The sequence below is a fragment of the Myotis lucifugus genome, unplaced genomic scaffold, assembly GCF_000147115.1.
Source record: "Myotis lucifugus unplaced genomic scaffold, Myoluc2.0 scaffold_33, whole genome shotgun sequence".
NCBI lineage: Eukaryota > Metazoa > Chordata > Mammalia > Chiroptera > Vespertilionidae > Myotis > Myotis lucifugus.
Genome location: NW_005871081.1, coordinates 1,315,360 through 1,332,413, shown reverse-complemented (window position 1 = coordinate 1,332,413; position 17,054 = coordinate 1,315,360). Strand labels below are relative to the sequence as shown.

At 39.7% G+C, this 17,054-nt stretch overlaps 1 protein-coding gene across 11 annotated transcripts in view; it reads left to right on the top strand.

Annotated features, from left to right (window-relative positions):
• Window positions 1-17,054, top strand: part of ARHGEF7 (Rho guanine nucleotide exchange factor 7) — a 102,539-nt gene that overhangs the window by 80,360 nt on the left and 5,125 nt on the right. For 4 of the 11 annotated variants that reach the window (XM_023752458.1, XM_023752459.1, XM_014454186.2 and 1 more), the window contains 4 exons: window positions 2,898-2,991; window positions 5,220-5,309; window positions 8,395-8,571; window positions 16,629-16,728. In XM_023752458.1, coding sequence (XP_023608226.1) covers window positions 2,898-2,991; window positions 5,220-5,309; window positions 8,395-8,571; window positions 16,629-16,728 — 461 coding nt within the window. Of the gene's footprint in view, window positions 1-2,897; window positions 2,992-5,219; window positions 5,310-7,785; window positions 7,874-8,394; window positions 8,610-10,019; window positions 11,576-16,628; window positions 16,729-17,054 lie in introns of those variants that run through there. The other 7 variants (XM_023752461.1, XM_023752460.1, XM_023752462.1 and 4 more) reach the window with 4 other exon arrangements.

The window sequence follows — 17,054 nt, the reverse complement described above, 5'->3', positions numbered from 1 at the left end:
GAGGCTGTGGAGACCCTCATGGGGGTGGGTGGGTTAGTGCAACATCGGACCCTCTCTGTGCCCCGCATGGCCTTTTCTGTGCTCACCATGGTCCTACCTTGAGGAATCAGAAGCTTCCCATGGGCTTCCTCTGGGCCTCTAGCTGAGTCTGAAATGATTTTCAGCTTCCAGTCATGATGGGTCTCACTATTTCTGCATGCTATTCTGCTGTGCCTTCCTTATGATCCTTTTCCAAGTTTGAGATCTTGCCCGGGAACCCTACATTTACAAATAAAAAATGAAAGTTAAGACGGCTTTTCTCTTTGTGTAAGAGGTCATCATGCACGTTGCTCTTTTCCTTTCTAATCCAGGATTTTGTGCAGTTAAAATATGATTCCCAGCCATAAATAAGTGTTAACAGTTTCCTGCACTTTCATGCTAGGTTTTATACAATAAATCTGCTTTGATGAGGAAAGGAAGTGCCATGAGAATTGCATTCTGAGAAGTGTTAGCACTCGAGGAAGCTTGATAATTGAAATGATGAGAGTTGGTTATCACGCACGTGAGCGGCATGAATGAGTATGGTTATCATGCATATGAACTTGAGTATGAGTTGGCAGTATGGTCATCGTGAATGTGGATATGGTTACTGTAAGTGTGAGTGTCGTTATTGTGAGGGAGAGTATGGTGATTATGAGTATCAGTGCGGTTGCAATGAGTGTGAGTGTGGGTGAGGATGGTGAGTAGGGGTGTGAGTGTGGTTATTCTATTAGCCTGAGTATGAGTATGGGTAGAGTGTGAGAATGCATATAGTTATCATGTGAGCATGTGACTATGGTTATTCTGAGTGAGTGTGGTTATCACTGTTGTGATTATCATGAGTGTGTGTGTGAGTGTGAGCATGGTGAAACACTTTGGCCTGATAGGAGTCTCCACATCCAGAGACCGAATTTGCCTAAGAATCTGGAGCAGACCCTCCCTTAATCCTTGCTAGCAGTTCTAAAGATTTTAAGACACCTAGAACAGTGCTACATAAATTATTATTTCTTTACGTTTTTTGTTCTTAATGAATTTTGAATTTTTTGATATGTCTTGCTGATGGTGGTTATATGCCCAAGTCAGAAATGTCTTTATCATGGGCAGTTCCTTAAAGAATGTTGATGTTCTTTATTACCTAGTTTAGTGTTTACAGGTAGCACAGGCAAGCACTGGTGGAGATTTCATTATTGAGAAGGAAAATTGGGATAAAAGTGTTAATTAAGCAAAGGAACAGAAAGGCAAGGGAAGAGGTGTGGCAGTGAACGTGAGCATCTGGTTTGGGTAAGTCTGGCTACAGTTGCTTTGCTGGACCCCATGCTGTAGAAAAGGTTTCACACTCTTAAGTATTGTACAGTATTACTGAGCACCTCTAAGCACTTAGTGAAAAGAAGTCCTGTTGAGTATGGCAAAAAACGGAGCAGCCAGCCTTGTCTGCGTCGAGGAGTCGGGTGTGCAATGTGTGTGGATTTGTGCCCTCTGCACGTGTGGTGGGTGCCTTGTCTGGTGCGCCGCCAGGAGTCTCATGTCTTTGCTTTGAGTTATGGAAGCCACCAAACACATGCCGTGTTTATTTCTCTGTGAGCTGATTTCTGCTGCATTTTAAAGAGTTTTTAAATACTTATTTTTATGGAAAATATTTTGAAGAGATACCTTTAAACATAAAGTTTTGTTCCCTCTGTGCTTTCAGTCTGACTCATCCCATAGCACATGTCACCTTCTGAGTCTTGGTTTCTCATTGTAAGATTCACAAATGGCTTATGTAATTTAAATGATGCGGAAATGAACCCTTTTTAAAAAAATATATTTTATTGATTTTTTACAGAGAGGAAGGGAGAGGGATAGAGACTTAGAAACATCGATGAGAGAGAAACATCGATCAGCTGCCTCCTGCACACCTCCTACGGGGGATGTGCCCGCAACCAAGGTACATGCCCTTGACCGGAATCGAACCTGGGACCTGCAGGCCGACGCTCTATCCACTGAGCCAAACCGGTTAGGGCAGAACCCTTTTTGATACTGATAATTTAATGCATGCTTGACAATTGAAACTTTACCCACTCCATTGGACTTCTTCCTACTCTCAGTTTTTCACCTTCATCGTCTGCAGTTTGTGAAGTTGTGTTGTAGAGGTAAGAGGTAGACCATTACATTATGAATTTAGCTCTGAACTAGTGTGAACATGCTCTAGAGAACCAGTGTCTCATCTTCTCTCTGCATCTGTGCTCAAGGCCGATAGGATGATCTATCTTACTCCATTTTCTTCTCCCTAAGGCTTCAAATATTTTCCTAAAGGACTCATTTTTTACTTACCTCTCCTTTAAAAATAGCCCTGGGCTTGGCCAGGTAACTCGGTTGATAAGAGTGGTTTCCCAATACGCCAAGGTAAGTGGTTTCTATCTACTGTCAGGGCATATACGAGATTCAGCCAGTGAATGTATGTATAGGTGGAACAGCAAGTTGATGTTTCTCCCTCAAATAAAAAAATTGTAAAAATAGCCTTAGTTTTCTCATCTCTTTCTAGTTAGCAGCAGCAGATGAGTCTGTGCCAGAATTAGTAGCATGCGTGGCTCTCTGTGCGCACGCCAGCCAGCTGTCCTTTCCTCTCCAGAGGCTGCCTGCCTCCCCTCTGCTGTGTGTGTGACAGTGCTCACGGACCCAAGTAACATGAGGGTTCTTACCAGTTATTGTCCTAGTATTGATTTTAAATTAATGCTCTGCTGCTGGCAAAAAATCAAAATATGAGAAACGTAGGAAACTTTTAACAGTGAATGGCTGTGGTGATTTAATATTTTACACCTTTACAGTGACACTTACTGATCTGTCAGTAAAAATTACTGCCTTGGGAAATTGTCAGCATTTTTTCTCTTTTTTTCCCTTAGGATCTTAGTAAGAGTCCCAAGACCATGAAAAAGTTGCTACCTAAGCGTAAACCAGAGCGGAAGCCTTCGGACGAAGAGTTTGCGCTGAGGAAAAGTGAGTCTGTGGGCACAAAGACCCGGGTCTGCCTCACACCCCACAGCACAGTGTGCTGGGATAGGGAGATGGCTTCTCAAAGACTTCAAACACAAGTCAGGGTCGGAGCCTTCGTGGCACTTCCAAAGGAAATTGTTGGAGCAGCAAGAGCGACAAACTACTGCGGTGTAGACACTCGAGCAGGAAAGAAACACTAGTGATGTGCTGTTGGATTGGACGCGGGGTTTGTGGGAGTGAGGCTTTCAGCTTGTAGGGACTGTGATGGGACAGGACTCTGAGGCCGGGGGAAGGTCTGGGCCAGTGGTGAGAATTTCAGAGTTGTTCTCTGTGCTTAGGTGGTTTCTCAAGCTGTGAGATTGAATAGACAGAGAAGAAGAGAAAGGGTCGAGTCTTAGATGATGAGGGAGGGAAGGAGCTAGCAGAAGAAGGACCAGGAGGTAATAAGAAAACCAAGGGTTTTGTATGGGCTAAAGGAGAAACTTTAACTGTGTGGACCACTGTGTAACTAGTGCCTGTGCACAGCAAGTACTAAGTAAACCTGACTCCTTAAAGTCACATCGTAATTCTGTGAGTTACTTTAACCTTTCTTACATTCAGAATCAGAGAAGTTTTTCTGGTTATTAGAATAGTCTGTGCCACATAGAAAATGTTCGCTGTCCTCTCATTAATTTACCTTCTTCAACCTTCTCAGGGAAGCCAGTCCCTTTCTGGCTTCATGATGCTTTTGTGGCACTGAGGAGGAAACCACTGTACTTGCCCACGTCTGAAAATAATCCAGTTACATCAGCTGCACAGAGGGAATGGCCTGTTCCTGGAAGTTACCTTGCAACACCTCCTGAAATTAAACTAGTTAAATGTTACCTTTCTTACTCCTGAGAGAGGAGCTTGTTATGGAGCTTATAATGAGAAACCTGTTAATTGATTGGTCCCAATTCGTGAAATTTAAGTCAGCTTCTCAATTGCTCTTAAACTCTTCATACTGGAGTTTATTTTTCAGTAGGGACTATTCGGCTTGCTTTGTATATAACTGTCTTACTATCATAAAATGACATAGAGGGTTTAGTGTGCAACTTATAAATATTTCAGCCTTCCCTTCTTCTTACATTTTTATTACAGTAGGTGAGCTTTTTAAAAAATATACCCAGCCTGGCCGGCGTGGCTCAATGGTTGAGCGTCGACCTATAGACCAGAAGGTCAGTTCAGTTGCAGTCAGGGCATATACCTAGGTTGCAGGCTTGATCCCCAGCGTGGGGCGTGCAGGAGGCAGCTGGTCAATGTTTCTCTCTCATCATTGATGTTTCTGTCTCTCTCTCCCTCTCTCTTCCTCTCTGAAATCAATAAAAATATATTTTTAAAAATATCCAAATATTATGTTAGAAAATACAGAAAATCTAGGAAAACAAACTAGAGAAACAATTTAACCCTAGGTTCATATGAAGTGTGAGGCTCTGAGCTTGGTACTAATACCATTAGATGCTGTTAGTCTGGAAGATTCTGTTCTCTGTACCTGTGATCTCTGAGAGTGAAGCCAGTGTCTGGAATAATGCATAGCTTAAGGAAGAGCCCTGGAATGATACCTTCAAGCTTTAGATTGTGCCTTATAAATTTCTTAGATGAAATCTCTAGTAGGAATTTGTGGATCATAGGAAATGTTCTTTGTAAAGCCTCTGATAAATGTGGTCATATCGCCTGTCTTCATTCCTACCAGCTGTGGATGGAGGGAAGACTTTCTCTCCACTATCCATATCAACATTGAGAATTGTCAGCTTTTTCACTTGTTATCAGATTGGTATGTGAAAACCTGATGCTTCGTTTTAATTCTCACTTCTTAGTGGGATTGACTATTTTTTGTTACTGACCGTATTCTTTTTGTGTGAAATGCTTGTTTCTAGTTCTTGCCTTTTTTTTAATTTCAGGATATGGAATATTATTTTTCTTCTGGATTAGTAAGATAACATGTACTTAGGATATATTAACCTTTTGTCAATATGCTGCAGATAAGAAATACTTTTAAATAATTAAAAATTCTATTGAATGTAATTTTGTAAATACTGGAAAACAGTTATCTGACAAGAAAATAAAAGGAGGGGTTATCTTGATTGTCATCATTTTGGTTGAGTGGATGACTTCACATTCCTCTACTTAATTGGAGTAGTTATTTTTAGATTGTGACCTGTTGTACTTGTCATTTTTAGTTCGATTGTGACATGTTGTGTCTGTCTTGACAGGCACAGCTGCTTTGGAAGAAGACGCACAGATTCTGAAAGTCATCGAAGCTTATTGCACAAGCGCCAAAACACGGCAAACACTTAACTCAAGTAAGTTTTATAGTAGTGGTTCGTTGTTTTGGTGTGTGGGTTTTTTTTGTTTGTTTGTTTGTTTTGGGTTTTTTTTGGTAAATCACAGTGGGAAGGAAACTAGGCTGTGGGGTCCTGTGCACGGCCCTCTGTGTGCTGCCTGAAGGGTCCTTAGTGAGTGATGCTTCTGTGGTCTAGGCAGGTATAGGATAGCTTGAGCCTGACATCCCTAAATCATTGAAAGGGTCTGAGCTGTCAGTAAAATAACTGATTTATAGAGAAGGTTCTACTGGGAAGCCTTTAAGTATAAGGTGCTGCCAGAGTTTATGAAGCTTAGAGAAGATATATTTAGATATCAGCGGAAGATTCATTCAGTTCAGTTATTTAAGCTACTTAAACTATTGGTGTGGTATTGGGATTTTATTTATTTAATTATTAGCTTTTTACAATTGTTGTTAAAAATATAAATCTAGAACAAGGTTTCTTTTAGTCCACTCCCTTTTTTTAAATGATTGCATTTAAAAATTTTTGAAAGTAGACACAATTTATTAGATTTCAGTGCCACTGAATTTGCCTGCATCTTATGCATAATGTCTTAAAATCTTAATCTATTGTGAGAACAATAACAAGTGGCCTTTTTTTTTTAACTTCCCCAGCATTTGAGGGTGGAGTGCAGCACAGTGAGGGGTGGGGCAGATGGAGTAAAGTATGTGGTTTGTTCAGAAGAAAAGGGGACAAGTTTACCCTCTGCTGGTGCTGGGGCCACAAGCATCACAGGGTATCCTTCTGTATTGTTGTTTCTTAGGGCTTTTATTTTTTAAGAACTGGATGGTTTATATATTACTTCTACATAAAAACTAGTTTTTATTCAATTTTCTATGTTTGGTTCCCTTTCCACCCTGACATTTGACAAATCACTTATCTCTCCTTCATTTTCATTACCTGTAGTATGGTGATTAGAATCAGTGTCCTGTCCTGTTTTTAAACTAAAGATGGGGGGGGGGGTAGTAGGAAAGGGAGTTTCAACTGCTTTAGCTTTTGTTAAAGATGAAGATAGGGCTAATAAGGTTAAACCCCAAGTGGCATTTACAAATCATCTAGAAACTTCCTGTGGCCAGTACATTACATATCCCACCTGTGACATTAAGACTTTTTCCCCCATATTCTCACTGGTGAAAATGTCTTTCGTAGTGACTAGCCAGCAGAGAAGGAATCGAAATGGAAAGGTCTGAATGTGGAGTGCATATGCATATAATCAGGCAATCATTTGTAAGTCCAGATTATTGTCATTTAAGATATTACATACAGTTTCATATATTTGATGAGATTGTGTTATAAGTAATAGGCTGTAAAATGTCAAAATGTTTTTGGTTTTGAATTTGAGATGTTAAAGAATTATTCATCTCAACTTCAGTTATTTGAAATACAATTTCAACCTGATAGTCTCAGGTGACTAGACTAGGCAATATGAGCTTTATGTATGTTTTTTGTGGGCGCTGCATTTCTTCATCCAAGAGACAGTGAGTGCCCTGTGATGTGCCTGTGGCCTTGCTGCTTCTGGCTGCCTCAGAGGAATGGCTCATCGTTTGTGCAGATCTTTCCTTATCACATTGCTTTTATTATGTGTTTCCATTTCTCCTGTGCAAGAAAAGCATTGGACACTACATTGATTTTTATATTTAACGGCTATTATGAGCCAACTCATATATACAATCATATATGGCCTTAACCCAAACATTCTTAAGAACAGGTCGGATAGGAAATTAACCCTTTGCGCTTGAAAGGTGATTTCCTTAACACATTTGGAAATGGGATCAGAGTGAAAGCAGCTCTTTTCATATTAAATGTTTAGTGAAGACAGGATAATATGTCTTATCTAAAATTCAGCTCAGTTCCATATACATTTAGATGCCATTTACAAACTAAACATCTTGGGTATTAATTTCTATCTCAAAGAGATAATGACCTTCACAGACTATAGGTATTTAGTTGAAGAAATCCAAACTAGACTATTGCTTGTTGTTACGGATTTGGAATGGAATTACTTTGGTCAGAAGCAGGAACAGGATGGGACCAGTGGTTGCTGTCTGTGCCATTCCCCAACACAGAGGGGCACTCTGGTTCCCGCTGAATGTTTCGTTCCAGAACCTTTGTCCCTGGACCATTCCAGCCTGCATGTCTCATGCACAGCCGCCTGCCCAGTCATTGCTCACAGATGCCAACCACTCATGGGCTTATTTCTGTTCTCCCATTTTGCTCCCACTTCCTCCTGTTGTCCTTCTTTTAACATAGTGGCACTACCAGTTCACATCGCTCTTCCTGCCAGTAAAAGGGTCTGCATCAGGGTAGATAACACTTGAACTGACATGGCTTCCCACTTTATCCATATCCACTGGCTGAGTGCTCTAAGGAGTGGAGATGCGGGGTGATGGGAAAGGGGCAATGAGTGGGAAGCGGACCCTATTTAATTCCTTTCTCCATTCTGAAATTTTTACAGTGATTATAGTTCATAAGGTAAGTTTTAGACCCCCATCATTAAGATGACTTCTGGTGACTTATAGTCTGACAAAGAGGTAGCTGAAGAAGTAAGTCAAAAATCCTTTGAAACTATTTTGCATTCAATATCCATTTAATGGATAGGAAACAATTTTTAATTAACCACACAAATGGTTCCTTTTACAAATAATGTCCTAAATGAGGTTATTTGTCAATAGAATGTGGAATAGAATTGGTTACTTGTTAAATGTCTATGGATTCATTTGTACTAGTAGACCTGGGCTTAATTTGAAAAGATTTAACTGAGGACTTAATAGCAATGTTTTTAGAAAGGAACAATTTGGAAATAATATTGTGCTTTAGGTTTATTTAAATAATAATTGTTCTGGTTTTATTCTAAGGGTTGTGCTAACTTTGTTATTAAAACCCAGCCATAAATAAGGAGAAGTGAACATTGTTGCCATTTTTTAACAGTATTTTCTCTTTTCCTTCTTTCCCATCACCTTTTGCTTTTATTTTCATGTTTTTGGTTGTGGCTCTTCCTGTCCGTCCTCCTTTTCATCTCACCTTTGCCTGTCACACCTGTCACTCCATCCCACTCCCGTCTTAGCATGGCAAGGCACTGACCTGATGCATAATCACGTCTTGGCTGATGATGACCAATCAAGTCTAGACTCCTTGGGTCGTCGCAGTAGCCTTTCTCGTTTGGAGCCTTCAGACCTCTCGGAAGACTCTGACTATGACAGTATATGGACAGCCCATAGTTACAGAATGGGTTCTACATCTCGTAAGAGCTGTTGCTCATATATCTCTCACCAGAACTAATGCACTTCTGAGCTTTCTTAACAAATGCTTGTTGTATCGCAGCCTGCTTTTCTTAGATGTTTTCTTGCTGTTCCTTGTCTCTTTTATGTGATATTTTAACAACTTTTGAGAGCGTTTCTGATATTCCCATTGTATTTTGTGGAGGCATAATTGCCAATTCGAGTATCCATTTGAAATTACTAACTAACTGTTGAAGGAGATGGTGAATTCACACAGCCTATATCTATGGGTTCTTTTCTCTGGATAGTGGTGGTTTTATAGCCCAAAATGGTTTGGTTTTTTTATTCTCACTATAGCAACTGTCTCATTTCTTTTTGGATACAGCTATATGAACACTTTTATATTTTATACTGAAACCATACAGGTTTGTGATCTAAGTGCCAGTAACACGGAGGAGACTCTGGCCTTATATATAGGATTCTAAATTTTTTATGTATAATGGACACCCTGATCAAGTAGTTGTGGAGAGAGAAGAAGGAAAAAGCATGCACAAAAGTCCTGAGAGTTCGTTCAGACAGCGTGTTCTGAGGACTCCTGGGGGCACTTGGCGACCATGAAGAACCATGTGTTGGTGTGGGCTTTGGGCCTTGGCAGCACTGGAAAGCTTGACTGCACCCTACAGCTCTGTGCCTGTCAGTGTGCCACATGTGCTCTTCCCTGTGCCCCCATTTGCCCGTGGGGTGGGAGTTTTCCTCTGCAAAGTCCAAATTATTGTCAGAGTTCAGACACGGTCATCACACCAAACTTTCCTTAATTGGAGTAATTTCTCTTAAATGGCACTTAGCAAGCCTGTGCCACTCTACCGAAGGTTTAAAGTCCAAACTCTGAAGCATTGAGCCTCTGAAAGTGTAGATTAGAGTGCTTTCAGAGAGAGGCATTTTGGTGTGCTTAAAAAGGCGAGTGCTTTGGCTTCAGTCACAGCCTGGCTTTCACCCTGACATTCATACTTACACTGCCTGTGATGGACACATTGTTTGTTTTCAGCAACTAGCTGCAGTGAATCTCCATTTACAGCAACCCTATCCTATGTAACCCTCATTCTTGATTGTAATGGGGTATCTGAGTCTATTGAAGACTTACTGAGTTGCCATGTAACTCACTTATTAGGAAAGCTCAGATTGGGGTGCACTCCCCCACTTTCCTGGGATTTGTTGTAAGGAGATTTCACTGGCATCACTCAAGACTAATTTCTGCTTCAAAAAGAACTGAATGTGACATGTTGCATTCAGTTGTAGCATCCAAATCCACATCCGGTCATTGCTAGAGGGGAGGAAGTGTGTTCTCTCCCATGCATGCTATATCTGGTGTTAAAATGGAACCTTAAGGTTGTGTTTTAAGTATCCATTGAAACCAGCTTCAGAAAACAAGATGCCATAATAAACTGGGAATAACATTTTTTCCTTTCTTCAGGGTGGCTGTAATTCCAGGTGGCTGTGAATTCTCTCTTCCCTCACCATACCTCCTTCACCAAACCCATGTATTCAGTGTTCTGATCTCGTTTGCACAGAGACAACTCTGATACACTATGTCATTGTTTCCTGGGAGCTGGGTCCTGTTGCTCACAAGCCCAGAGGTGCTAGTGAACTCCCGGCAGTAGCATATTGCTTAGAAAATCAGACAGCTTCAGCACTGCATGCAATGGGGTCATTGGGAAAACCGATAATTCTAAGTATCTGTTTTCAAGCTTATGACATCTGGAGATTTCATATTTTTATATCAATTAGTATAAAAAAGTTGAGGAGCAATCGTTTAAAATTAGAGCTCAGTATTAACCCATGGTAGAGATGGAGTTTAATATATGTTCAGCCAAATAGCAAATGGAATTTTTGGAAAGCTATAACTACACAGTTCATATGCTTACTCAATATCATGCAAGGAATTTAGAAGTAATTTTGTTTTATATTACGTAGAGAACTCACCTTTTCTGATATGAATAGAACATCTTTTTGTTTGCTTTGAGACTATAATTGGTGCATTGGCCTCGATGCCTTTGCCATGCCTTAGTAAACTTGGGTTGCCTGGGTCATTTGCTATATACCACAACAATTGAAATACAGTTGCTGCACTTAGATTTTTCTGTAACACTAGTATCATTTGGGTTGTCTAAATGAGTTTCATTTTCTATACACCAAAGTTTTGACATGTTCCCATTATTCCTGTTTGTACCAGTTAAAGCCATTTGACGATGATTCTTTGTTGATGCTAAGATCACTGCACAATAACAACCTGGCTTTTTGTTTGTTTGGATTTGTTTTGAATGTCTGGCACCATTAGTTCTTGTGACCTGGTTGGAAGTAATAGTGCCACAGGCCTGAAAACAGTTCTTGTGTGGCAGTGGTGATAAGGCGTCCAAAGGGCCATGTTTCTACTTCTGTGGAACTTTAGTCATGCTGAAATAGTATTATATGCTTATACAGTTCTGTAATATTTATGTGTACAGCTAGTATTATAATGAAAGGATGAAGAATCTGGACTAGAAAGTAGGGTTAAGCCATTACCAGGCCTTGTTGCAAATGGCCTAAATGGTGTTCCCATTGAATTAACACTTGCCACAAATACATAAGCTTATATTAATTGTGTTTTGCATAAAATTGCCAAACACAGTAATGTGTATATAGTGGTTAAGACCTGGGAAAAATTTATATATTGTGCTTTTTATCTGTGAACGGGAAAGCCATTTTTAGTGGGTGACTGCCCTTTGAAGACTCAGTTGGATGTATACCTGAATGTTGCATTGTATTGTACAGTATCATGTTATTGTTTGTGGTTGCATATGGCAATGAAGTGTTTGTTTTATAAAAAAAAAAAAAGACGTCTGTTATGTACAGTTGAAATAAATTTTGCATTTGCTAGCCTGTGGCTTTTAATATTTGTTACATGGGGGTGGGGGGAGTAGCATAGTTTGCAGTTTAATATGATTTGGCTGTTCTCATGAACGTTGTCTTCCAAAGAAAGGCCAGGCAATAGAACACTTTCTATCTGCCTTAATGGAGAAGCTCTCACTTTCTTAGGTTAAATATATTCTAAACAATACAGGACCACTCCTTGTACATTTTTATTTCATCTATTTTTCTTCTATTTTTCTTTAATTTTTCAATCACTGGGAAGTTTGTCTTAAGAATGGAGCATCTCATTTTTGTGTGTTTTGTGTGTGTGTGTGTGTGTGTATGCATAAATAGAAAAAAACGCAACTTTAATGCTTTTTTATTTATACTAAGGTCAGTTTTTATTTTTGTTTTTTAAAGTGCATGCCCAGTTTAGTAGGAAAAGCAAAATGAAAGGAAAAGAAGTCCCCATGCCATTGTGGGGCTAGGCCAAGGTGCAAACAATGAACAAATGCAAATCATTCTCTAAAGAGAATCCTCACATTTCTTTTCCTAAGAAAAATAAATTAGAGTCTTATAGCCATAAATAACAAAGTGGCATTTTGGAGAAATTTTATTAAGTAGATTTTTAAAAGTATAATAATTTTTTAAAATATTTTTTTATTGATTTCAGAGAGGAAGGGTGAGAGGTAGAAACATCAATGATGAGAATCATTGATTGGCTGCCTCCTGCACGCCCCTACTGGGGATTGAGCTCACAGCCCGGGCATGTGCCCTGACCTGGAATCAAACGTGACCTGGTTCATAGGCTGATTGATGCTCAACCACTGACCATACCGCCCAGGCTAAAGTGTAATATTTTACTTCATTCTGGAAGTTATTTCACTTTTGGTTGTGTATAAGTAGGTGAAGATATTAGAAATATGAATTTAAGAAGTGAGTTTTGCTACAAACATACTAGACTGCTGGCTAGCTAGGCAGATATGTTTGTTATTTATTTTATTTTTTATATAAACTGTTTCTTGGCTTTTGGAGGAGGCTGACTCACTCATGTGTACACACACACACATATCATGCTCATGCCCTGGATTTGTGTTGTCAGATCAGGCACCAAGGTAGTGGTCTAACAACCAAGATGATTGTGCGCTGGGGCTTGAGTCCTACTTACTCCTGTTGCCTGGGCAAATCATCTGTTTATAAAATGGATCAATCGGTGTTTCTCAAATGAAAGCCCATTTGGGGTTCTCTGAATGTTTTAGGAAGCAGTGTTCTAAGTGTGTCTTCAGCTTCTGGATTACACCTCTGAGTTGCCTCCAGGGGCCCCAGTGCCTACTGTCTCTCCAGCTGTGTGGTGCAGAGTGACCCCTGCTGGTGGCCGTGTGGACCTGTCACTGCCTGTTTGCAGCCATTGGCGGCTGGATCCCAAGCATGTGCAGATCTCTTTGGAGTCCTCAGGTTTGGTAAATGCTGATTGGTGCTAAGTATACATTATAGTTTCTTTATAGTCACCCCCTATTGAACAACTACAAGACCAACCAGCATTTGTGTGTATGTATCTATAGATAGGATTTTAGGCTAGTCGAGCACTCTTCTGATTGTTACCCGGAAACATTGATGCTGAAGAAAAAGTGTTTAGCACTCAGACGAATTTAGGAAATGCTGAATTAAACTTCAACAGGCATTTTTACTGCAAATCTTCTGAAAACCTTAAAAATGCTACATGTACCTTGTGAATCTCTAAGAAGTGGCTGTAGCATTCAACATTTTCCAAGATGATGTGTTGTGGAAACCCCTATTATCACCTGTAAAATACAGATTTTGGGAACCACAGATTTGAGTATGCTGGAACCATCATGAACCTGTTCATCTGTGTCTCAGACCTTTTCGAGAATTTTAAATAAAGCAATAGAACATTTTTGGTGGTTCTGCTGTTAAATTGTTTTTCCAAACTAAGTAGTTCAGGCAAAACATGCTGCAGTACCTCTGAAAATATTTCAGTAATCTTGGCGGTAACTTGTTAAATCTGTTTACTTTCTAAAACTTTGTTCTTAAATAGTCAACTTACTTATAAACCTGGCTGGAGAATATTCCTTTATTGTTTTGTTGAAATACTAACATTTTTTCAGTTATTTTAGCAAAATATGTTATATTGAAACTAGGCAAAATATTAGCCTCCCATGGATTTCTGTTTAGGAAACAAGTAATCTTCATTAACAAACCTCCTGGCTCATCATCAGACCTATAAATGACATTTTTTTTACATTGGCATGTTTCAGGAATATAGCAGCTTAGTACATCTGACTACAGCAAACTTAACATTTTTTTCTGTCTTAGATATTTTTATTTATTTTTAGAGGGAGAAAAGGAGAGAGGGGCGGGGAGAGAAACATCAATGTGAGAGTAAACATAGATTGGCTGCCTCCTGCATACCTCCAACCAGGGATTAAGCCCACAAACTGGGCATGTACCCTGACTGGGGATTGAACTGGCAACCTTTTGATGCACAGGAGGACACCCAACCAATTGAACCACACTGATCAGGGTTCAAACTTAACATTTTTATAATATATAGTTGCATTCTTCTTGTGTGTTTTAAGTGTATTTAAAAATCAGAACCATGTCATGCATGTACAACCGTTGTACCAATTCTTACAGATTTTAGTTTCTCTGATTTAGTTATGCTACGTGAAGGAATTTAAAGTTTTTATCTTTATGATTTCATCTGGTAAGAGATATTTATAAGATATAATTTTTAAATTAATCCTCAGGACAACTCTGCAGCGGTGGTCGATTTTGTTCTTCTATTTTACCAGTAATGGAAGGTGGTTCAGTGGTTAAGTGAGCAGCCTGAGTTTATTGAGGACTACCACCGACGGGTGTGAGTGCACGTGCAGACGGTCCCAGCCCCTCTGCAGGACAGCGACTGCTGTCTGGCCCCTTTACAAAGTGGATATCCCTTGTGATTCTGTCTTATGTTATTTGAACGTTTTAATGCTGGAAAGAATGTAAATAGTTTGCCTAGGGAGCTAGAAGATGTAAAAATAATTATGTGTAGAATTTAATATTCCCTCAAGTGCTGTTGTATAAAAACATTTTTAACCTCTTGTCTCATTAACCCATTTGAAGGACTGTTGTATTACAAAATTGAATGTGACAGATAAACAACTGATAACTTTTTTGATTTGACTAACACAGTCAAGAACTGTTTGGACTCAAAGCAGATACCCGTTGGAAAATTTATGAGCCTTCTAAATTGTCCTATGTCATCAGTTTGCTTCTCTTCACAGTGCAAATTAAATTTGTTTTCTACATATCTGAATCTTTCTGAATCTTTTTCTCTTTTTCTAGGAAAATAGCACATGAATTAACTTCCTTATAAAAACATGGGTAACGTTTACATTTGTATCAGAAGCACAGGATTTTCCTCAGCCTTCAGAATTTTTGAGCTGGCTTGTATCCCTGTACTTTCTCAGTACTTTGTTTCACATACCAGTTTCCTTCTTAAGCAGCATTTCCCCAAGTAGCCCAGGTTTCCAAACAGCCTTCCCTACTAACCCAGAAAGGCCTAGAAGACACGCCACTCGCCATGGCAAGTAATTCTCCAGCTGTGCAGCTCACTGTGGCCCTAAAGCGGGGTATGAGTGAAGCCACGCCTCCCTCTGCCTGACATGGTGGGAACACGAAAACACTAGCAGAGGGTCCTCTTTGAAGTGGTATTTGATAAACCTATGTACAAACATACTTCTATATACCAGTTTATTAAGTAAGGCTTGTGACAACATTCTAAGTACTGCATTTGATTATAACATTGAAGTTATTCTCAGCGAACAGAAAGGCCCTTCCCTTTATTGGTGTAAAAAAAGATACGTATAGAAGCTTGTGCTGTGTAACATAAGATAGAGCGTGATTTTCTTACCCCTGAGGTAACAAAGAAGGAAGTCAGCACCTCAGTTTTGTCCTGTTCTGGATGTTACGGTTTCCCAGCAGCTTGTATTTGGTACCTTTCCTCGGCTGTGAGACTGGGCAGGAAGGCTTTACAGATGTCCGGCTGCAGCCGGGAGGCTTGGCCAAGGCCCTGAGTCCCCTTCCCTGTGGCATGCTGCCGTGGGAATGGCAGAGGTACTCTCTGGACATCAGTCATGTTTTATGCGCCCTCCTTCTATGGAGCTTTGACAGCAATTGTTAATCTTGTGCCATTCATAGCAGTAAAAGCTTACATACTGGTGGAAACTGTTCTTCAAAATGAAACTGAAAACATTGGTGTTATGCTGAACATTCCCATGATACAAATATGTACAATAAGTGCCCTCTTATAATTCAATGAACTTTTAGGAAGGCAAGTCAAAGATAAACCAAGAAAAATAAGATCAAGCAAGTTACGCTGTGTAATTAGCATATGTCAACATCAAAGGTATTTTTTAATGGAGAAATGTGTATCACATTACCATTTGCAGGTGTTTGTTTCTCTGTAGACTATATCCTTCCGCAATTTGCATTTGATATTTTTCAAAAATACAAATGATGTATGTTATAGTGTTATACAACCTTTGATATTATTTTAAGATTTTCTTCCTGTATCCTTAAATAAGATTTGATTCTCTTTTTTCTCACATTTTAAAGTAAATATTTGAGTTTCTCAGTTAATTTCTAAAGTACCTATTTTGTGGCAAACATTTATGGAGACACTGTCCTGAGCAAGCGGTTGTGTTGGGAGCTCGTTAAGTGCCATGAACTTGTCTCTGACATGGTGAACGGTTTACTTCTAGGGAATGAAGAGTAGTTTTCATAAAAGAAACAAGATTCCTGGAATAATACAGCTTAAGGTTTCGTGGATTTGGATATTTATTCCAAAATACCCAGAGTACTGTGGGCAGAATCTTTACTACCTGCGGGAAAATTCTGGATTTAACAGATCCGTAATCCAGATTTAGAAACAGAAGCTTAATAAATTAGAAAAAGGCTGTTTCCTTTTTTCTGTAATGCTTTAGGCATGAAAAAAACTGGGTTCAGTAGACAGAGATGGAGAAAATTGGTAAAAGTTGCCCTTCCCTATTTTATCTAGAAAGTAATTCATGTAATACACAATCCCTAGAATTTAATGTTAATATTTAGATAGTGTTAATATAGTGAAATTGTTCTTAGCTTTGCTGTGGTATTCACCTTGGGTTTGTTTTTTTTTTTTTAATGATGATAGGTTCACGTAAAGAATCTGCTCCACAAGTTTTGCTTCCAGAAGAAGAAAAAATTATAGTTGAAGAAACAAAAAGCAATGGTCAGACAGTGATAGAAGAAAAGTAAGATGTATTCCAGTATTAAAATGCAGGCATGTGGGTGTGTGTGGAATGGGGTGGTTTGTGGAGGGCATGGGGGTGTGTGTGTGTGTAGGGGTGGGGGCATGAGGATGTGTGTGTGTGTGTGTGTGTGTGTGTGTGTGTGTGTGTGTATAGGGGTGGGGGCATGGGTGTGTATGTGTGTGTAGGGCTGAGGGCATGAGAGGGTGTGTGTGTGTGGAGAGGTGGGGGCATGAGGGTGTATGTGTATAAGGGTGGGGGCATGGGAGGGTATGTGTGTGGAGGGCTGGGGGCATGAGAGGGTGTGTGTGTGGAGGGGTGGGGGCATG